Source organism: Hyperoodon ampullatus (assembly GCF_949752795.1).
Source record: "Hyperoodon ampullatus genome assembly, chromosome: 6".
In the NCBI taxonomy this organism is placed as follows: domain Eukaryota; kingdom Metazoa; phylum Chordata; class Mammalia; order Artiodactyla; family Ziphiidae; genus Hyperoodon; species Hyperoodon ampullatus.
In genome coordinates this window covers 126,268,701-126,291,998 of record NC_136919.1, presented here as the reverse complement: position 1 = coordinate 126,291,998, position 23,298 = coordinate 126,268,701, and the positions used below count along the sequence as shown (strand labels likewise).

Here is a 23,298-nt window from a genome sequence, read left to right as displayed (position 1 = left end):
CTTCCCTTCAGACATCCACTTCCGTTATCCCTTCATGTGTTAGTGATAAAGCAAAAAGAAACGAGACAGTTGAAAGCGAACAGACAGCATTAATGTGCCCCTGAGCCTGGGATGGCGGCAGTTTTACTAGGTTAATTGGCACGTTTGTAGGATTAAAATCACTGAATGCTCATTTTGGATGATCTTCCTCAGAAAACATTCAAACTTAAAAATCTGAACTTGCTATCGTGCACATTGGAGGCATCTTTTCAAAAATGCTTCCCTGAGTTCTGGACTGAAAATGTCTAAAGTATACCCCTCGCTACTTTGGTTGCTTTCTGAGTAGCCCCGTTCACTTGTTAGTATGTATTAGTATGTATATTAGTATACATTAGTAGTAATGTATTTCGCCAGTATCGGTGTGTTGTCACACTCGCAGCCCTGCCTCCTGAATGCCAAGCCCTTTCCCCTTTCTGTTCCGAAGTGGAGGATGGTGTGGGAATAAGAAGGTGATAAGTGACCGCATATGCCGTTTTCTTAAGTTTGGGAAGTTAAGGAAGATTCTGGGGCAGTATTTGTAGGGTTCTCAGCAATCGCAGTAAAACTCTTGAAAGCTGGTAGAAACGTGTACTCTTTACGGAGCAGCATGCCAGCCTGTTACCGTGTTTGGAGCGGGGAAGGGAGACCAAGTGCATCCCAGGCCCGGGCAGTGCTTAGGGTCGGGCAGGACCCCTTTCCTCCTGGGCCTCGGACGCAGCCGTCAGACACCTGGGAGGTAGCTGTGTGCTGGCGCCCAGCAGGCAGCAGCGTGGGGTGGGGAAAGGCTGGTCTGCCCTCCACAGTCTCCCTCCTTCGCTTGGAGTACTTGGCTTTTCCTCTGGAGTAAACTGCATCCTAATGCCAAAAAGAGAGAGAGAGAGAGAGGAAAGACGAGAGAAAGGAAAGGAAAGAAGGAAGGGAGGGTGGGTGGAAGGAGGGAAGGAAGGAAACTCCATTCATATGGAAAAAGTGGTGTTGAGCAAAACGGTTCCTATCCATCTGGTGGTTATTACAGTTACATCTGTATCCAGTGCTATAAAAGTTGAACATGTTGAGCGTTTAGCATGTGCCAGACACACCACCAAGTACGTGACCCCTGTTAGCTCGTTGAATCATCATAAGAGCCCCTCCCTGCGGGATGACCAGCAGGGTCCTGTCCCACAGTGAGGACCCTCTCCTAGGAGTACGTCGCCTGCCTCGTCTTTCCACTGTAAGGGACAGAGGTCGTTACAAACCCAGGGCAGAGGAGCCCAGGGCAGGCATCTGGGGCTCATCCCAGCACTGAGCGCCCTGAGGGGCCGGGGGGCACTGGTTAAAAGAGGCCCCTGAAGGAACCAGACAAGGTAAGAGCGTACACGAGCGAAATACATCTACTTGGAAACTTTCACTGGAGTCAGCCAAGCTGCTGGGCCCCTAAACATCACCTTAATGTGCACACCTGATGTCACAGACCCAGAGAAACACAGTACGAGCAGCGGTGGCAGAGTTAGCAGTGATGATGACATCAAGTATGTGTACCATTAACAAGATCCTCATAGATTATATCATTTCATCTTTGCAGCACCCTTGTGAGGTATAGTGCCCCACCTTTTACAAAAGAAGAAATGTAGGCTTGAACAAATTTAGGATTTGCCCAAAGCTTTAGGAAAAAAAGTCAAAACTCAAATCCAGGTTAGAGGAATTTTTTTTTTTAGCACCATTATCTGCTTCCCCAAATTCAGGGTTAAAGGTTGAATTTAACTTTTATCTTTATCTAACTACATAAATCATTAGTTAATATTAACTTCCTTGGTGAATCCTCTGGGTTTTATACCACAAGGAAGAATCCACCCAAATTACATAACTCTTTTAATCTCTCCAAATTAAAATTATTTGCTGAAGCAGCAAAGCAGATAGTAAGGAAACCATATCATCAGTACAATGGAAGCTATTTGTGTGAAACAAAACATACAATTCCTTGTCCTCGAGCTCCAAAAAGAATCATGGGTCTTCTGTGTCCCAGCCGTGATGATACATCAGTTGTGTAATTTATAACGGGCTCTTCTAAGCAAGTTATATCTAGATTTTCTGTAGCAAGTACAGACCGGGAGGGTTCGATGGAATTGATGTACAGATTTCAAGCTACTTGAGGGAATCCCAAGTGTGTGTAAGATCAGCATGAGAGATTCATATCGTGTGGCCTGAACTTCAGATACAGTTGATCTAAGTTGGAAGTAACTCCCCTCATAAAGTTAGACTTCATTATACTTGGAAATTTTTGGGAAAGGCAGCGTTTGTGGCCTCAATGGAGGAAGGTGCGTGTCGTGCAGTACAAGACCGCTTGAGTTTGTGTGTTTACAACAGCTCCTGGGTCCTTCCTAACCCTCCCCTCCGCACTGGTACTGTGTCTTTGCCTTTCCTGGTGACTACGGCCTGAAGAGGTCCACGCTTTGGGGAGACCCCGAGGGCCCCTCCCTGCATCCTGCCGTGGGGTCCCCCTCCGTGTCCCCACCAGTGTCCTCTCGAGGGGGGACTCAGAAGGCGGTTCAGGACTCACAGGACCCCTCTGCTTTGGTCACCTGTCTGGCCACTTGCAGTGACAGTGGGGGTCAGGGGTCAACTTTACTTTGACTCTAAGCGCTCCCTTCAGCCTGGAGCTATAGAACTCACCCAGGATAAGTGTGAAAAATCCACCTGCTTCTCGTGTTCCCGCCCTGCGTACTCCCTCTCGGTCATCGTCAGGGTTTAGGTGTCCTGCTCGTCCTCCGGGGCCCTGAGAGGAGCGAGCGGAGGAGGAGACCATCTGCTCTGCTGGACGTAGGGAGAGATGAGTCTAAACCAGAGGCGAAGTGACAGGGCCACTTCCTCCTGTCTCCCGGCCCCTCTGAGTATTGCTGTGTGACCTGAGACAGCACCTACCCGATTTCCAGTTGACAGATTTGAGGGAGAAGACAGTGCATGTAGCCGAATGTTACAACTTTATATGGGGTATAATCTATAAAACTGTTGACTCACTATGTTTTACACCTGAAACTAATATAATACTGTTAAGTGAACTATACTTCAGACAAGATCAGGTGTGTTCAGGGTGGGGTGGCTGTAGACTTTATACTTCAAATAAAAAACTTTTTAAAAAGATTATAAAATACAGCTTTTCATTAGAATAGGCCCTTATCATGTGACCCTCATGGGTTTAGGCATTAACTGCTTCTGGTTTTAAAATCTCAAATATTCTCCCTTTATGGGGACAAGGTGTCCCACAGCCATTATGCTCCTTGTCGCCCCAGGCATGCTTGTTATGTAAAGCTTAGTTTTTCATGCCGGCCGCCCTGTCAGTGTGCGGTTTTGGGAAGGGATACCACGAACATTTAATAAATATGTAACTAAAAAGAAAACTGAAATGACCTGGTTTGCTTTCAGAGTTAGCTCCACGCAGTAGGGATGTGACCTTGAAAGTGGCATCATCACAAGACATCCTGGGGGGCGTGTTTCAGAGACAGGCCGGGGTCGCGCTGGTGCGGCACGCTGGTCTGCAGGGAAGAGCGCCCTGTGGAGACCAGGGCAGCCGTGGCGGTGACGGTGGCGGTGCGGGGGCGCCGGCCGCTAACCGTCGGTCCCCTCTGTCCCCGCAGGGCCGCGTCAGCTGCACGGGACGGCTGATGGTGCAGGCCGTGAACCAGAGAGGCCGCAGCCCCCGCTCACCCGCTGGCCAGCCTCACGGCAGAAGGTATCTCACGCGTCCCTTCCCGGGCACTGCTGCTCTTTTACTGTCACTATAACCCAGCTCTGCCAGCATCTCGGGGACACCACAGGAGAGAACGTACTTGGGGGACGGGATGGGGACACGGCAGGAAGCGTGGCGGCGTGTGGTGGCGTGTGGCTCCTTTGTAGCTGGGGGCGGGGTGGAGGACGTACCGGCTGGGCCCGGTGCCCTCGGACACGCTGGTCGGTGGCACCCAGGCTCTAGCCACGCTTTCCTCACCAGCATCATGTGGGCTGCCCTCTGGGTTTCCTAAGATGGCTCGTGTGTGAAGGGTCCTTCTCCGGTCGCTTAGGTCACAGGCGTGTCTCAGACCCTAGCCTCGTAGGTCAGACCTGCCGTACCTTGGACGCTTTCCTTGCCCCGTGGCCCCGAGCGAGTGCACGTGAGGACGGGCAGCGGGGCTGTGGTTCTCAGTGACACACGTGGCTACAGAAGGGGCCAGTGATTGGGCCGGTCCCTGGGCCCAGTGCAGGGGAGGACACACCAGTGAGGCCACCGGAGGAGCGGGACACGGCCAGCAGCAGCGGGCGGGTCCCTGCCCCACGCGGGCTTCTGCCGGCGTTTGGGAGGCAGCTCCGGCCTCAGCGCTCGCAGGTTTGATGCAGGCTTCCTGGGGCGGGACTTGCTCACAGCATCACCTGCCCCCGCATCCGTGAGCACAGCACAGCTGCAGCAGGTCCATTCTCTCTGGCTTCACTCGTGCATTTCAGCGGTGCATTTCAGCCGTTCGTGGGCCACTGTCTCCTGGAAGGGCATTGTGCTCATAAATGAGACCTGATGGGTGGAGGCTGGTGATTACTAGCGTATGATACTAATTTTTCATTTGCTTTGCTCCTACTTTTGCTACTGAAGTGTTTCTTAGCTTACCTTCCAATGATCACCAGCAGGGTTAGTTTCAGCACCTCACTCCTAAGTCTTCCCTGCAGTCACTTTAAATCATATTGCTCTTAAAGGCGGCTCTGGCAGCATACTCAAAAGCAAGAAAGATGCACAAAATCTGGGAGATTTGCACAATTTTATGTTAAAGCAAAACAAAGAAAAAAAAATACTGCTTTAGGCACATGGTTAACAGATACAGAAGAAAACCTGCCTAAAATGTGATTTGTTTTCCTGGTTAATATGAAAAGAAATTTTTATTGGAAGGATATTCATTCTTTTTAAACAATAACTTTTAATTTACTGCAAATTTACAATCATAGTGGAAAGCTGTACTAATTTCTGTTGAAAACTATTTGGTAATAAATGAGCAACAGCTGCTGCTGCTTCTCATACAGCTTTCAAAATATTTATTTAGGAAAAAATAGGTTACTGTTAGTTCCCCATTTTCCCCTTTCATGATTTATGCTAGCTGTAAGGGTTAGGATAGCAGATTATTTTAAGTCTGCAATTAGCAGATTATTAAATGTATAATAAACTTCCAAATGAAGCAAGATTTTGTTTTACTGACTTTTTTTATGGTATAATCCCTGGGATTAGGAGCTAGGTAAGCAGGTAAGGAAATTATATTATTACCTCATGTATCATAGAGAAGAGATAACCAAGAACCTGACAATCCCTACTGTCTTTTATCTCTAGTACCTGCCACCTGTGTGGCGTTCTCCCTCCCATCCTCCTTTCCATCTATTTATCTGTCTTCGTGGCGTTCTCCCTCCCATCCTCCTTTCCATCTATTTATCTGTCTTCGTGGCGTTCTCCCTCCCATCCTCCTTTCCATCTATTTATCTGTCTTCGTGGCGTTCTCCCTCCCATCCTCCTTTCCATCTATTTATCTGTCTTCGTGGCGTTCTCCCTCCCATCCTCCTTTCCATCTATTTATCTGTCTTCGTGGCGTTCTCCCTCCCATCCTCCTTTCCATCTATTTATCTGTCTTCGTGGCGTTCTCCCTCCCATCCTCCTTTCCATCTATTTATCTGTCTTCGTGGCGTTCTCCCTCCCATCCTCCTTTCCATCTATTTATCTGTCTTCGTGGCGTTCTCCCTCCCATCCTCCTTTCCATCTATTTATCTGTCTTCGTGGCGTTCTCCCTCCCATCCTCCTTTCCATCTATTTATCTGTCTTCGTGGCGTTCTCCCTCCCATCCCCCACCTTTCTTTCCATCTGTTGGTTTTCTCTCTCATCCGAAGGTCTCGTTCGAGATCCAGGGACAGTGCCGACGAAGGTGAACCGATTCAGGAGCGATTCTTCCGACCGCACTTCCTGCAGGCTCCCGGGGACCTGACTGTCCAGGAGGGCAGGCTCTGCAGGATGGACTGTAAGGTGAGGGGCGTGGGTGCCTCCCTTCTCCCTGCAATACCGCTTCCCTTTAGTTCCATTTGGGGAAATTACGTAAAGTATACATCTTTAAAATGTTTTCTAGCAGAAGAGGAGAGAAAATGAGTGGAACCTACTAAATATTTATATACATTTCAAATCATTCTTTTCCTTGGCTTTTCAGTTTTTGTTGAATATGTCCCTTACCTAGAACCCTGTATACCATACTCCAGAAAGTGAACTGGGAGGCTCTATCCCTCAGAGTCGCCCTTTTTCTTGAAGTAATGACTGTGTTGCATCTGTGTCCTCTGTCCTGATCTTACTTATATTCACTGTTTTCAAACAAATTTTGTATCCACACACCTACTCTCTCAGGCCTCCCATTTCCTGTTTCTAAGAGACATCGGAGCAGCACCTTCATTCCATCGCTTTACAATAGGGCTTCTTAACCAGGTCCTGGGGTGAGCAGGTCTCATCGGGTGTGCGGGCCTGAAATTACACAGGAGGTTGTATGTGGTACACCTGCCATCAGCTTCCCAGAGGACCTCGAGGCCAAAAATGTGTAGGAACCACTGGTCTGAAATTTTTTGATTGTTTTGTGTTTTGGCCCCATTATTTATTGACCTTAAATTTACATTTTAGCTCTGAAATATGAATAAGCTTTTAAAAAAATAATTTGGGCTCTCTGCTGGTTGTCTCTGGAATTGCAGAACACGAGATGTAAGGCACTTAGAGGGATAACTCTGGGCTTGTAGAAATGTATAAAAAGCTTGTAGAAATGTATAAAAATGTATAAAATACTTTCCAGCATAATTTTTTAGTATAAATTTATTTTTTGGCTGCGTTGGGTTTTCGTTGCTGTGCATAGGCTTCTCATTGCGGTGGCTTCTCATTTTGGAGCACAGGCCCTAGGCGTGCGGGCTCAGTAGTTGTGGTACGTGGGCTTAGTAGTTATGGCTCACAGGCTCTAGAGCACAGGCTCAGTAGTTGTGGCACACAGGCTTAGTTGCTCCGTGTCATGTGAGATCTTCCCGGACTAGGGATCAAACCCGTGTCCCCTGCATTGGCAGGTGGGTTCTTAACCACTGCACCACCAGGGAAGTCCCTCCAGCGTAATTTTTTTAATTTTTATTTTATATTGAACTATAGTTGATTAAGTGTTGTGTTAGTTTCAGGTGTACAGCAAAGTGATTCAGTTATGCATATGCATGTGTCTGTTCTTTTTCCAAGTTCTTTCCCCATTTAGGTTATCACAGAACATTGAGCAGAGTTCCCTGTGCTCAGTACAGTAGGTCCTTGCTGGTTGTCTGTTTTGTACATAGTCGTGTGTACATGTCCGTCCCAGGCTCCCAGTTCATCCCTCCCTGCCCCCACCATTCCTCCCTGGTAACCATAAGTTCATTCTCTAAGTCTGTGAGTGTGTTTTGTAAATTAGTTCATTTGTATCATGTTTTAGATTCTACATATAAGCGCTATATGGCATTTCTCTTTCTCTGACTTAACTTCACTGAGTATGATCATCTCCAGGTCCATCCATGTTGCTGCAAATGGCATTATTTCATTCTTTTTTATGGCTGAGTAACATTCCATTGTGTATATATGTACCACATCTTCTTTATCCATTCATCTGTTGATGGACACTTAGGTTGCTTCCATGTCTTGGCTATTGTAAATAGTGCTGCAGTGAACATTGTGGTGCATGTATCTTTTTGAATTATGGTTTTCTCCAGGTATTTGCCCAGGAGTGGGATTGCCGGGTCGTATGGTAGTTCTATTTTTAGTTTTTTAAGGAACCTCCATACTGTTCTCCATAGTGGCTGTATCAGTTTACATTCCCACCAACAGTGCAAGAGGGTTCCCTTTTCTCCACACCCTCTCCACCATTTATTGTTTGTAAACTTTTTGATGGTGGCCATTCTGACTGGTGTGAGGTGATATATCACTGTAGTTTTGATTTGCATTTCTCTAATAATCAGCAGTGTTGAGCATCTTTTCATGTGCCTGTGTATGTCTTCGGAGAAATGTCTGTTTAGGGCTTCGGCCCATTTTTTTGATTGGGTTGTTGTTTGTTTTTTGTTTTTTTTGTTATTGAGCCACACGAGCTGTTTGTACATTTTGGAGATTAATCCCTTGTCAGTCACATTGTTTGCAACATAATTTTTTTACAGATTGAGTTTCAGTGTGTATATATATTTATATGTGTGTATTTATTTGGGGTCTGTAACTAAGAATTCATACAGACCACCTGTAAAATGACATTTGAGTCCACAGGGGAAATTTTATTTTAGTAAATTAATTAGATGATACCAAGGGATTACTATTAATTTTATGTGTAAAAAGGGAACTGTGACTATGTAAGAAAAATCTGTTTTTTAGAATGATACTTCATAAAGTATCATAAAGTATAAAGTTCGGGGTCTATTTTTAAAATGTGAAAAATTACAAAAGAGTGAATCTAGGTGATAGCTACATGGAGATTCACAATACCATTGGCTCTACTTTTGATCATATTTAAGAAAGAAATCATAGCACTTTATTTTTCTGCGAGGGACACAACTGTCCTTGAAATGCCTGCCTTTAAAAGAATATTGGAAACAAAAGGTAATCTGTTGATTTTACTGTTATGATCAGACCTGGACAAATGTGGAAAATCTTGTCACAAGGACAGACACAGTGCTGTTAGTTCAGGAAAAAAAAACTTTTCCAGTGTATTTAAGCGGGAAAAAAGAATCATGGGAACAGGCCCGTCGCTAAGGCAGCCGCTGGGCCCCTGACTCGCCCCCCGGACACTGACTGCCCCGGCCGGCTCTCGGCCTCCCCCCGTGCCCACGGCAGCCAGAGCCGCCCACCTGGCCAGGCTGGGGCCTGCTTACAGTGACCCAGTTCCTGAGGTCAGGCTTGCCTTGCTGGCCTCAGAGGGAGAGGACTCGGCCTTCCCCTCTGCCCGGCCACGCAGCTCTGGCCCAGGTGGGCCCAGAGTGCGTGCGGCGTCTCCCTCCTAAACCTGCTGTGGCCTCGCCGGCACCTGACCGGCCAGGAGGGCCAGGTGTGCAGCCCGGGAGGGAGAGCCCACCCCCTTCCTCCATGCACCTGTGCTGGCCCGACAGGTAGAGCGGGCGTGGAGCGCCAGGGGTGGCAGGTGGATGGATGGGAGCGTGCAGAGCCTGGCCCGCTTTTAGCCACTGATTTAATTGTTTTCTGTAAATCCCTAGGCCTTTGCTGTGTGTGTTTGTTGGGGGGTGAGGCATCCTGGGGGCAGTATACATAAGCGTCACACAGCAGGAGTGGAATTTGTGAGTTCTCTGGCTGATTTTGGCAGAGCTGATTCTCAAAAGAATTGGTTTACAGTCCCACTGACATCTTTCCGTATGTGATTTCCCACTGGTACATTTGGGGTAGGGGGTGAAAGGGCCTTCCTTGCTGGTGCTTTTCTTCCCGTTCAGAATGCAGGGCCCTAGAGTAAAGAGCTGACAGACGGTGGCCACCCCTCCCCTCACTGCACACCACGCTGTTAGCCATTCAATGTGCTTTTGTCTGATCTCTGGTCAGCACGACTCACGGTCTGGAGAGTGGTGGTTTTTTTTTTCACCGTTTCCATCGTGAGGCTAGTTTGTTGGGATGGCCTTCCAGGTCATTTCATAGGGCTCCTGTTACTTACTTTCAAGGATTATAAAATAATAATAGCCCTGTGTCTTAATGGCTGCACTAACTAATGTCTCTGCAGCTACAGCAGCCTTGATGAGAGGCTTTATCGTGAACCATGTGAGCTGAGTGTGAGTCCTTGTCATGGTTGGACATCTTTTTTCCAAAGGGCTCAGAGCCCTGGGCTGACATCACCCTCAGCATCTTTATAACCTGGGTGAGGAAAGACGAAGGCGAATGTTTTAAGTCCCCATCTCACTTTTCTCTGGGCTGCTCTATGAGAAACGTTTAGAAGTGAGCCCGTGTGCGCCGAGAAGCTATTCAAAGATTTTAAGCAAAAGAGAAATGTGGGCTTCCCTGGTGGCGCAGTGGTTAAGAATCCGCCTGCCAATGCAGGGGACACGGGTTCGAGCCCTGGTCTGGGAAGATCCCACATGCCACGGAGCAACTAAGCCCGTGCACCACAACTACTGAGCCTGTGCTCTAGACCCTATGAGCCACAACTACTGAAGCCCATGCGCCTAGAGCCTGTGCTCCACAACAAGAGAAGCCACCTCAGTGAGAAGCCCACGCACCGCAACAAAGACCCAACGCAGCCAAAAATAAATAAGTAAGTAAGTAAGAAACATGACCTGATGCTGAGAGCCTCATGTTGTCCCGAAGGAGGCGTCTGTGCCAGTGTCTTAGGTGTTCGTGTCTTTGCTCTGTTTCCGTAGCAGAGGAATTCATTCGCATTTCCTTCCCGGTTTAGGTCAGTGGGCTGCCAACCCCCGATCTCAGCTGGCTGCTGGACGGCAAGCCCATCCGCCAGGACAGCACCCACAAGATGCTGGTGCGAGAGAATGGGGTGCACTCTCTGATCATCGAGCCCGTCACGGCCCAGGATGCCGGTGTCTACACGTGCGTGGCCACCAACCGGGCTGGACACAACTCCTTCAGCCTGGAGCTCGTGGTCGCAGGTAGGTCCCAGGAACCTCTCCCAGGGTGAGCGTCAGATGTAGAAACAAACTAACCCACGTGGAAAGTACATCAAACCGCTGAAGAAACAGACGGTTCTCACCTGGCAGGTCAGAAACGTCACTTCTTCTTCGCTGCAGCCGTGGTTATTTTTCTTCCCTTCCCCTGGCAGCCAGAGAAAAGGGTTTGAGCAGTTTTTCTGGGCCATTCCCCTTCTCCTGGGCCCCCAGTGTCACACAGGAAAGGCAGCAGCAGCCCGGCCTCCAGGAACCAGACGATGTAGGAGAATGTGCTCGTGCAGCAAGTTCTCCACGTAGACCTAGCCTTTGAAGTCATGTGCGGTGATTTCAAAATTCGAAACTTTGGGGGGCTTCCCTGGTGGCGCAGCGGTTGGGAGTCCGCCTGCCGATGCAGGGGACGCGCGTTCGTGCCCCGGTCTGGGGGGATCCCGCGTGCCGCGGAGCGGCTGGGCCCGTGGGCCGTGGCCGCTGAGCCTGCGCGTCCGGAGCCTGTGCTCCGCAACGGGAGAGGCCACAACAACGGTGAGAGGCCCGCGTACCGCAAAAAAAAAAAAAAAAAAAAAAAAAAAAAAATTCGAAACTTTGAAACACTGTGATCTACCTCCAATGTCATAGATTAAACTTAGGCTTGCTTTTTAATTGACTATATATCTTTATGAAATTTACCTACCCGAATACAGTTTTACCCTGAGGTATGGGAGATGAGTTTATGGAAAGGTTTAGTGTCCTTAGGAGCTGAGCATGAGTAGAGACCCTGTTCTCTGTGCTCATCTGAAAAAAGCAGCAGAACGGAGCGTTTATTGCTCATCACTGCATGCAAAGCACTCACTTGGTCCTCACGGCAGCCCCATGATGCAGTCAGCAAATGGGAATTAGGAGAGATGAAGTGACTTTCCCAGGGGCCAGGCTCCGGTGCCAGGAGCCTTCGAGCTCCTTGGGGGAACAGCGGGCAGCCCGGCTACAGTCCGGGCTGGGGATTCTCGTGACAATATACACCTAGACGTGTTCACACGAGAACACGGGCAGCGTGCAGCCTGTGTGTCAGACCCGCTTCAGCTTCACTCCTTCCTCCAGCCCGCCCTCCTCAAAACTCAACTGTTGGGGTCCCCCCGTTGACCATACCTGTCCTCAGGCCCGAGATGCCCCCGTCGGCACTTCCAGAGGAAGCCAGGGCTCAGCTCCCAGCCCAGCTCTCATTTTCTGGCCGTGTCCTCTGGCAGATCTGTCTCTGCAGCTCAGTTTCCCCAAATGTAAACGGGGGGCCATGATGCTCAGAGTTTAAGGACTAAGTCATGGCATGAGGACGAAATCTGTGTCCCCACGAGCCTGCTGAGAGCCAAGCTCCCGAGCGTAGCTGTGATACCTACTGTGGAGGGCCCGTCTTATACACATTTATGCTCTTCTGAAAACTGGGACCCAGGAAGAGCACCGAGTGAGGTCTCTTCCCAGAGTAGCCCAGGTCACGTAACCACAAAAGGTCCAATAAAAATTAACCCTCTACATAATGCAAGGTCATAGAGGGTCTTAGGTTTTTAAAATGTCAGTAGAACGTTCCCCTTTGCTTTGCTGTTATTTGTCACAGAGGAGGGAGAAGGCCGCCCCCGCAGACTTATTGTTGGCAGCTAGGCTGATGGTAGCTAAGACTTACTCTCCCTCCGGGACTGTCCCCACCGCGGGTCCACGGAGACACTGATGGTGATAGTCAGAGTGTTACTAACGGTTCTGATTTTCCCAGACTGGGTAACAGTCGTCGTTTTCATAGCTTTCTTCAAAGAAGTACAAATTGGAACTTGTATAGAATGTACATTCCTAGTGTGGAGGTAACTATTTAAAGCTGCCTCTCCTCGTTTCCCCCTTTATAGCCTGTGGTATGTCTCTCTCAAGCCAGGACCTAGAAATCTCAGTCTTTCAGCCAGCAGGGCGGGAATCTAGGTGGCGGCGGTGGGCCGAGGCAGGGACCCTCATCAGTCCCCAGCCCGACGGAGGTCCCCCGAGAGGACTCGGGCAGGCGCTCTGGGGAGCAGGTGTGGGCCTGTCGGACTTGAACTGACTGAGGAGAGAAGGGCGTGGAATGCAGGGCAGGAACCCTTCTCGGTGGAGGAGGATACAGCCTGGAGGGAGGACGCGCACGCTGCCGCCTGGAGGGAAGGACGGCGTCAGCGAGGCTGGGCGGCATTGCTGAAAGCACCTGCGTTCTTCTGTGATACCTTTTGCACCGTCACGGGTAGGTCATCCGTCTCGTGTCTTCGCAGCTAAGGAAGCGCACAAGCCCCCCGTGTTCCTCGAGAAGCTGCAGAACACGGGGGTGGCGGACGGGTACCCGGTGCGGCTGGAATGCCGGGTGGCCGGGGTGCCGCCGCCGCAGATATTTTGGAAGAAGGAAAACGAGTCGCTCACTCACAGCACGGACCGCGTGAGGTGAGAGCCCACGGGGCCGCTCCCCCCCCGCAGGGGTCCTGATGGTCCCAAAGGCAGGTGCACAGCACGCGCCTGTGTGCGCCGCCCCCGGGCCGGCCCCCGCACGCCTGCGCCTTCCGGAGGCGGCTGCCCTGCTGTGCGGTGCAGCGGCTCCCCGCCTGATGCAGGCGGTGCTTTGCGGGGGCAGGTCCTCTCCCGGGCATTAAGTGCTCGGCTTCCTTCCGCCTCCCGGCCCCTCCCCTCTCACGGGCGGGCGGCCTCTGCAGAATTAGGAGGACCCTGTTACCGCTGCTTGCACAGTTCTGTTTCTCGTGAGCTAATGAAAAGCGATGCTTCGTGTCCTGAAACAGTTCGAGCCCTATGGCCATGTCCGTCTTTTGCAGCCTGCACCAGGACAACTACGGCTACGTGTGTCTACTCATCCAGGGAGCCTCCAAGGACGACGCTGGCTGGTACACGGTGTCGGCCAAGAACGAGGCCGGGATCGTGTCCTGCACGGCCCGGCTGGACGTCTACAGTGAGTACCCCTCCCTCTCGCCTCGATGCATTGGTTCCTTCAGTTACGACAAGTCGGGCGTCGACACACCAAATCACGTTCCTCTGATCTGATCAACAACTCTAGCGCTTTCTTTGTCGGAAATTTCACACTGCTCTTTCTCTTTCTATTTAGTTTCTCAACATTAATAGTGAAGCTCTCCAGAAGAACAGTGCCCAAGTATCACTCAGGAACTTTGCGTTTTTAGCAAAACGTGCATGTGGATTTCTCTGGTGTTGGCTACCCAGCTGTGGCTTTCTTACCCAGCACCCTTAGGAGTTAACACCAGGCAAAGGCATAAGCACAGATCTTTCACATTTTGTTACTGCCTTGTGCAAATGACTGCCTTTTAACGTTTCTCTCTAAGCTATGATCCTGTCCCAGCATCTTAATTCACCCTAAACGTGTGGCCCATTGAACCTGGAATGCATACTTCCTGTGGCTTAGTGCTTTGTGTTAACGTATCTTAAGTTGTTCAGCAGTAGGTTTGTGAGTGTTTGTGTACGTATATTTGTGTACCTGCATCCCAGATTGAAAGAAAAAAGTTCTAAGTTTACAAACTAGCCCAGTAGCATTATGTGATCTAGTGACAAGAAAACCACTAGGAAAAATTCAGAACTGATATCACACATAAGAAATGACTGACCTCAACCTTCCCTATCGCCCGGTTCCTTTCAAACAATTCGTGTTAGAACATCCATCCAGAATACCTGATGACTATCATTACTGTGGCATTTATACATTTTGAGCTTTGAAGGTTTTTTTCAAAGTGAGAATCAGGAAGTGTAGCAGCCATTTCAGAGGACCCCCTGAGCTGCAGTGAGTACTGACTACAAGATAAGCTACACACTGTCTCTGTTCCTGAGCTGCTGTAGTCCCAGCACCCTGTGTAGGCAGTAAATCTGCAACATGTGAGTAGACTGCAAAACCACCCATACATTTTAGGACTTCTACCATGGATGTGTTCTGTCTTTTGCAAAGAACACGTGCCTGGTACACAGCCAGAGCCATGCTACCTGGTTACAGATTCTGAGTTCCGTGTTGTGTCTTGCAGCCCAGTGGCAGCAGCCCCCGCCAAGCACCAAGCCGAAGCGGGTGCGGCCCTCGGCCAGCCGCTACGCTGCGCTCTCGGACCAGGGACTCGACATCAGGGCTGCATTCCAGCCCGAGGCCAGCCCATCCCACCTGATGCTGAGCCCCGGCCTGGTGGAGAGCGAGGACCTGTGAGCTGGCGCTCTCTGCGGAGCCCAGACACTGAAACCACCGCTGCCTTGACCCACACCCTCCTCTGTCACGGGACGTAAAAGGCAGAAACATACCTTTGGCTCTAAGAAACAAAAGGTCACCAAAATCCTACTTTTCTTCCTGGTAGACCAGACGTAGAGGCTGTGTACGTGATGCTGATTGATAGGAATGCACACCTTGCACGGAGAATTCACATTCATCAGCCAATTTAAAACTTTGGGAAGTGCTGTGATTCAGGGGGTCTGAAATGCCAAAGTGCTAACGGAAAAAAGGTGACCACAACCTGTGTTGTCCTGAGTGTCTTCACTAGTGTAGGTGCTGCCACCCAGCGTGAGCTCGGGGGGCTCCCCAGAGGTGGCTGCACCACAGGGGACACCGCCTGGACTCTGCAGGGCAGTGTGCTCACGCAGCCAGGGACCCATGCAGGGCATGGGACGAGGAGGGCGCCACCAGGAAGCCCAAGGAAACGCCTGTCTGCAAATCGCTTTCCACTAAACCGTGCAGAAGGAGCCACCTGCCTTCAGTTCTGTTAACATCGAGAGTTTTCTAACAAGGTCGAGACCTGTGTTCTTAACCTTTTCTTTACGTGTAGTATTTTCTTTTCACGTTACCTTGGTAGGGCGCTTACTTACAAACCATATTAAAACAATGCGAAGTACTCTGAATAAAGCAGAAGCATGTCGCAGTCCATTCCACAAAGGGCTTCCCAACCACCCAAGTGACCAAGGTGTGTAGTATCTGGAGGAGACGGGTCCGGAAGGGGCAGAGAGGAGGGAGAGGAAGCACGGCCAGACACTTGTGCTCACTTAGATGGAAGCAGCGGAGCACGAGACGGTAAAGGCCAGGCTTTTCTTTGGTTTTCTTCAAACTTAACCTAATACAGAAGCGACAAAACACCACCGTTTCCAAGTCAGGGACTTGAGGGTCAGCCGGAGGGAAGCTCGTGCTCAGGACACTGCAGTGTCAGAGCTGGCGCCGCAGCAGGAGATGGAGGCGCACACCGCAAGTTGAATATGGGCTGAGCTGTGAGATTGTCAAGGATCAGAGACAGCCTGTGGGCGCTAGTGTACTTGGGGAGACAAAGACGGGGGTGCCAGAATGCATCTTCTCCATGGCACCGCCATACGGTGGATGGAAACTATTAATTCACTTCCCTGCTGCCACGAGACCTTTTTGCCTTAAGAAGGTGCTGGGTTCCAAGTAGTTTGTAAAGGCATCTCGGCAAAGACTGCTTTTTGAATGCCTGTGATTCTGCATCAGCTAGATGGAGTGGATTCTGACCAGACTTGATGGTTTTAAGTTAGAACCAATAAACTTTAAAAAGGAGAAAAAAACAAATTTGGGCTGATATTATAAAACCTGAGTCTTTAATGGTACTTTCCTATGAAGAGAACACACTGTATTCCTTATGCAAAACACATTTATCTTTCATTATTTATAATAAAAATGTTGAACTCTCTTAGCTCAGTTACTCAATTCAATACGTAGTATTTTTTAAGTCATTTTGTATCTGTGCCACCGTGTATATTCCATTGTACTGCTTCACATGGACAGCTTTCTACTTCCTTGTAAGAGCACCAACCAATCAAGCTTTAAATGCCAGGCTGGAGCTCTGGTGCCCACGTTCTGTGCAGAGTGGCACATGTGTCTCTGACCACACCTACATGCATTGCTGATGTCAGATTTCAGACACCGTGCAGAGTCTCTCCTGGACCTTTCTGTACTGTAGAATTATGACTTAACATCATCTCTTGCCAAATTTTTCTGAATGTGACTTTCTGCTGATTTGCTGGGTTTGGGATTAAGTAGCATTATTTTGCCACCTTTCTTGTATTTATAAAGAAATAAGTACTATGTTACCACTTTGGATTGTTGTGCTGGTGTAATGTGGGTTTAACATCAATAAATATTTAACAAATAATAGCAATTTTGTGAAGCAAATATTCAGTCGTTTTCATTTTCTATTGCTTGCTGTAATAAACTGGTACAGACTAGAACCACTGTGTCTGCTGCAGTGCATTCTCACCTGAGCGCAAGCGCCTGGGACAGAATTGGGCTCCTTGTGGCTGTAGGAGGGGGTCCCACGTGGTCTGTCAGCGGGGGGCACTGGGCTGCTACAGGCCGCGTCACCCCCCTCCGTCACCAAAACCGGCAGTGAGAATCCCCCTCGGGACAAATCCCTCTCACGCTTTCACACTGGTCAAGGAGCGTCCCGTGCCTTTTAAGGGACCATCTGATCTGGGATCTGCGTGTGGGTGAGAGAAGGGGGGTGCACCCCAGGGTGGGGGTGACGCTGGCAGCCGGCTCAGAACCCCACCTGCCTCTGCAGTTTACCGGACATGTGCCTGTAACAGTGGATCCTGTGATCCCCCGGGAAAGTGTCCTGAAACCACGTACCATAGCCGCTCTCTTAGGGATTAAGTATACGGGGTTCTGGCTCAAGAGGTCCTCCCCCAGACACACCAGGTCCGCTACTACGTACAGACCCATTTCCTCCGAAAGAAACCTCGGGTGAATGAGAACAGACCCACGTCACAACAGGAGGGGCTGAGGCACAGCCTCACTGTGACCCCCACTGCCCGGCACGGCGACCCACAGGAGGGAACTCAATCCCAAGCTTTCCCCGGGGAGTGAAGGGTTTGAACCCCTGACCAGGACCCCAACTTTTAAGGCCTGCCCCTGAGACCAGCCCCCAAGACGTGCAGCTTTGAAAGCCAACAGGGCTTCTGTCCATAAGACAAGGCTGCAGGGAACTGAAAGATGCTTCTAACAGGGCTGCATGGACTAGCCCACCCCACGGGCCAGCACAGAGGCCGCCGACTGAAAAGCGCCCAGACCCTCTGTGAAAGAGGCTTCTTTGCTTATGTTCAGCCTGAGGGACAGACATCTAGCTGGACACGTGGCAGGCCAACCCAAATCCTCTCCAGAAACCCCCAAGGGCGGGCGCTGTCTTCACGCCATCCCTCTGCCTCCAGATTGCCACTGGCTCCCGTAAAGGGGCCCGTGCACTGGCCTGGGGCCCAGGGGACACCTGAATGGCCTAGCTCTGCCGGCCAGGGGGGCTTACATTTGCGAGTCCCGTAAATCTGTAATGGAGAAACAGTTCTTACCCTGCTACCCCCCCGGACAGAGCACACAGGCAGCACACTGAAGCACCCCAGACTCTCTGGTGACACAGGGCAGTGGTCTTCACAGCTATGGCATAAGGGGCAGGCTTCTAATTAAACACACACCTAGGGGCCGACTGCAACCCTCTCCAGAGGGGGGCCCTGTCCCAGTTCACCTGTGTCTCTAAGAAAGGAGTGGGCACATGACTAGCAACCAGGTGTGGCTGCCACCCACTGTGGTTTAAAATCGTCCAACAAAAGTCCAGGACCAGATGGCTTCACAGGCGAATTCAATCAAACATTTAGAGAAGAGCTAACACCCATCCTTCTCAAACTCTTCCAAAAAATTGCAGAGGAAGGAACACTCCCCAACTCATTCTATGAGGCCACCATCACCCTGATACCAAAACCAGACAAAGATCACAAAAAAAGAAAATTACAGGCCAATATCACCAATGAATATAGATGCAAAAATCCTCAACAAAATACTAGCAAACAGAATCCAACAACACATTAAAAGGATCATACACCATGAACAAGTGGGGTTTATCCCAGGAATGCAAGGATTCTTCAATATATGCAAATGAATCAATGTGATACATCATATTAACAAGTCGAAGGATAATAGCATCATCTCAATAGACACAGAAAAGGCTTTTGACAAAATTCAACAGCCATTTATGATAAAAACTCTCCAGAAAGTGGGCACAGAGGGAACCTACCTCAACATAGTAAAGGTCACATACAACAAACCCACAGCAAACGTCATTCTCAACGGTTAAAAACAAAGCATTTCCTCTAAGATCAGGAACAAGACAAGGATGTCCACTCTCGCCACTATTATTCAACATAGTTTTGGAAGTCCTAGCCACGGCAATCAGAAGAAAAAGAAATAAAAGGAATACAAATTGGAAAAGAAGTACTAAAACTCACTGTTTGCAGGTGACATGATACTATACGTAGAAAATCCTAAATATATTACCAGAAAACTTCTGGAGCTCATCAATGGATTTGGTAAAGTTGCAGGATACAAAAATAATACACAGAAATCTCTTGCATCCCTATACACTAACAACAAAAGATCAGAAGGAGAAATTAAGGGAAAAATCCCATTGACCATCACAACAAAAAGAATAAAATACCTAAGAATAAACCTACCTAAGAAAGCAAAAGACCTGTACTCAGAAAACTATAAGACACTGATGAAAGAAATCAGAGACAACACAAACAGATGGAGAGAGATATACCACGTTTTTGGATTGGAAGAATCAATATTGTGAAAGTGACTATACTACCCAAAGCAATCTACAGATTCAATGCAATCCCTATGATATTTCTTAAAGAATTAGAACAAAAAATTTTTATAATTTTTATGGAGACACAAAAGACCTCAAATAGCCAAAGGAATCTTGAGGAAGAAAAACAGAGCTGGAGGAATCAGGCTACCTGACTTTTTACTACAAATCTAAAGTAATCAGAACAGTATGGTACTGTCACAAAGACTGAAATACAGATCAGTGGAACAGGATAGAAAGTCCAGTGATAAACCCACATACACATGGGTCAACTAATCTATGATGAGCAAGGCAAGAATATACAATTGGGAAAACACAGTCTCTTCAATAAGCGGTGCTGGGAAAAGTGGACAGCTACATGTGAAAGAATGAAATTACAACACTCCCTAACACCATACACAAAAATAAACTCAAAATGGATTAAAGATATAAATGTAAGGCCAGACACTATAAAACTCTTAGGAAAAAACAAAGGCAGAACACTCTTTAACATAAAACACAGCAAGATCTTTTTTGATCCACTTCCTAGAGTACTGAAAATAAAAACAACAATAAACAAATGGAACCTAATTAAACTTAAAAGCTATTGCACAGCAAAGGAAACGATAAACAAAACGAAAAGACAACCTATGGACTGGGAGAAAATATTTGCAAACAACGCAACCGACAAGGGATTAATCTCCAAAATATACAAACTCATGCAGCTCAATATCAGAAAATCAAGCAACCTAATCAAAAAATGGACAGAAGACCTAAATAGACGTTTCTCCAAAGAGACATACAGATGGTCAAGAGGCATATGAAAAGATGCTCAACATCACTAATTATTAGAGAAATGCAAATCAAAACTACAATGAGGTATTCCCTCATACTGGTCAGAGTGGCCAGCATCAAAAAATCTACAAACAATAAATGCTGGAGCAGGCATGGAGAAAAGGGAACCCTCCTATGCTGTTGGTGGGAATGTCCACTGGTACAGCCACTATGGAGAACAGTATGGAGGTTCCTTAAAAAACTAAAAATAGAACTACCATACGACCCAGCAATCCCACTCCTGGGCATATACCTGGAGAAAGCCATAATTCAGAATGATACATGCACCCCAATGTTCACTGCAGCACTATTTACAATAGTCAAGGCATGGAAGCAATCTAAATGTCCACTGACAGATGAATGGATAAAGAAGATGTGGTGTTTATATGTGTGTGTATGTGTATATACACACATAAACACACACATACAATGGAATGTTACTCAGCCATAAAAAAGAACAAACTAATGCCATTTGCAGCAACATGGGTGGACCTAGAGCTTGTCATACTGTGTGAAGTCAGACACAGAAAGACAAATATCATATGATATTGTTTATATGTGGAATCTTTACAAAACAACAGTAGTCACGGATATAGAAAACACACTTTTGGTTACCAGGGGATGGGTGGGGGCAGGGATAAATTGGGAGATTGGGATTGACATATGCACACTACTGTATATACAATAACTAGTACAGACCTACTGAATAGCACAGGGACCTCTACGCAATACTCTGTAATGACCTACATGGGAAAAGAATCTAAAAAAAAAGAAGAGTGGACATATGTATAACTGATTCACTTTGCTGTACACCTGAAACTTACACAACATTGTAAATCAACAATACGCCAGTAAAATTTTTTTTAAAACTACATACAGAACTATCATACCCTCTAGCTAACCCACTCCTGGGCATATATCCGGAGAAAACCATAATTCGGAAAGACACATGCACCCCAATGTTCATTGCAGCACTATTTACAATAGCCAGGACATGGAAGCAACCTAAATGTCCATCGACAGATGAATGGATAAAGAAGATGTAGCACATATATACCATGGAATATTACTCAGCCATAAAGAAAAATGAAATATGCCATTTGAGACAACATGGGTGCACCTAGAGATGGTCCTAGTGCGTGCAGTCAGCCAGACAGAGAAAGACAAACACCATATGATGTCTCTTGGGCATACAGGCTGTGATCACTCATGGCTCAGGTCACCGGAGTGCAGACAGGTGGAAGAGACTCAGGGAAGAAAGACGTTTGGGGAGAACTCTGGACAGAAAGGCCCAGAGAGGAGCACAGCCTGCCCTCCAGAATACCACTGGTCTTACACACTCCAGGTTCACAACCACCCGCTCTGTTTTCCAGATGCCAGCGTTCACAGAGGCCTACGGCTTGAAGACCAAGAGTCCAGCAAAATATTGCTCTGCCCGGAGTCCTGCCTCTGGTGAGAGAAAATGCAGTCAGAGCACAGACAGCCTGCCAGGTTGTCTGGCCACTGTGCCCCTCGATCTGTCTGTAACTGCCGGATGGGATATAGTTAGCCAACCTGTGTCCCTCTGAGAAGGGAGCCTGGGCCAGTCACAGGCGCACAGCAACCAACTCCTCCTGTCCAGGCACCTTCCGAAGGTTAGAGCAACCCCATCTCCCAGCCCATTTCACATTCTGGAGGTCCAAACTGGGAGCTGCATGTGCACGACGCCGGTGCTCTGGCACCCTCTAGTGGCTGTCCTCTCTAACTGCAGTTTTGAACCCTTCCTCCTGCCCCGCCCCCGCTCCGCAGCTGGCTGCACTGGCCGTGGGCACCTTCCAGCCTGATTACATTCCCCTTCTTTTTGTAATCACAATAAAGTCACCTACAGAGTTTTAGGATCTCTCCAGAAGGAAGATCTTTTAATCAGTACATGTTAACCATGAGAAGTTTGTTTTAAGAACGAAACTGAAATACTGTATTTTTCTTTTTGTTTCCAAATAGAAACAGCTCTAGTTTTGTAGGTCATAAAAATTCCAAAGTTATAATATGATCTCCTTGGCCAGAGAAAGAAAAGAAACATTTTAGGGCTCCCTCCACTCAACCACCCTTTAAGTCATGTGATGGGGCTTTAAATCAATCAGCTGATCCCTATATCTCTCTGACCAGGCTTTATATCAGCTCCACCCCCTTTAATGTACCTAACCTAGTTTTACCCCATAGTCTGCCCCTGAAACCTGCAACTTCAAAAGTTGGGAACTTTATGTTGATCCCAGCACCAAACACAGCTTCAGTGGGAAAAAAAAAAAAAAAAGGTACAAATGAACTGATTTACAAAACAAACAGTCACAGATGTAGAAAACAAACCTAGGATTTGTTTGGAGAAAAGGGGGGAAAATGGGGTGTGGATGAATTGGGAGATTGGCACTGACATATACACACTACAATATATAAATAGGTAACTAATAAGGACCTACTGTAGAGCACAGGGAACTCTACTCAATACTCTGTAATGGCCTATACGGAAAAAGAATCTTTAAAAGAGTGGATATATGTATATGTATAACTCATTCACTTTGCTGTACACCTGAAACTTACACAACATTGTAACTCTACTATACTCCAATAATTTTTTTTTTTAAAAAAGAACCCTTATACAAAAAAAAAACAAAAAACCACCCCTAATAGCCAAACCAATCTTGAGAAAGATAAACAAGACTGGAAGAATCAGACTCCCTGACTTCACACTATATTACAAAGGTAATATATCAGAACAGTATAGTACTGTCACAGAAACTGAAATGTGCACCACTGGAAAAGGACAGAAATCCGGAGATAAACCAGGAACATATGGTCAACTAATCTATGATGAACAAGGCAAGACTATACAGTGGAGAAAAGACAGCCTCTTCAATAAGTGGTGCTGGGAAAACGGGACAGCCACATGTGAAAGAATGAAACTACAACATTCCCTAACACCATACACAAAAATAAACTCACAATGGATTAAAGACCTAAATGTAAGGCCAGACACTATAAAACTCTTAGAAAAAAATATAGGCAGAACACTCTAACGTAAAACACAGCAAGATCTTTTATGATCCACTTTACTAGAGTATAGAAAATAAAAACAAAAATTTAAAAAATGGGACCTAATTAAACTTAAAAACTATTGCACAGCAAAGGAAACCATAAACAAGACAAAAGGACAACCCTCAGAATGGGAGAAAATATTTGTAAATGAAGCAACTGACTAAAGGATTAATTAAAGGATTAAAGG

General features: G+C 47.7%; 1 protein-coding gene across 1 annotated transcript in view; it reads left to right on the top strand.

The window, feature by feature from the left end:
* Positions 1-14,809, top strand: part of PALLD (palladin, cytoskeletal associated protein) — a gene marked incomplete at both ends in the record, with an annotated part of 383,889 nt that extends 369,080 nt beyond the window's left edge. The window contains 6 exons of the mRNA XM_079706944.1: positions 3,630-3,724; positions 5,884-6,016; positions 10,404-10,611; positions 12,882-13,047; positions 13,431-13,564; positions 14,637-14,809. Of these exons, the coding sequence (XP_079563070.1) occupies positions 3,630-3,724; positions 5,884-6,016; positions 10,404-10,611; positions 12,882-13,047; positions 13,431-13,564; positions 14,637-14,809 (909 nt within the window). The remainder of the gene's footprint in view (positions 1-3,629; positions 3,725-5,883; positions 6,017-10,403; positions 10,612-12,881; positions 13,048-13,430; positions 13,565-14,636) is intronic.
* Between the last annotated feature and the right edge of the window lie 8,489 nt (positions 14,810-23,298).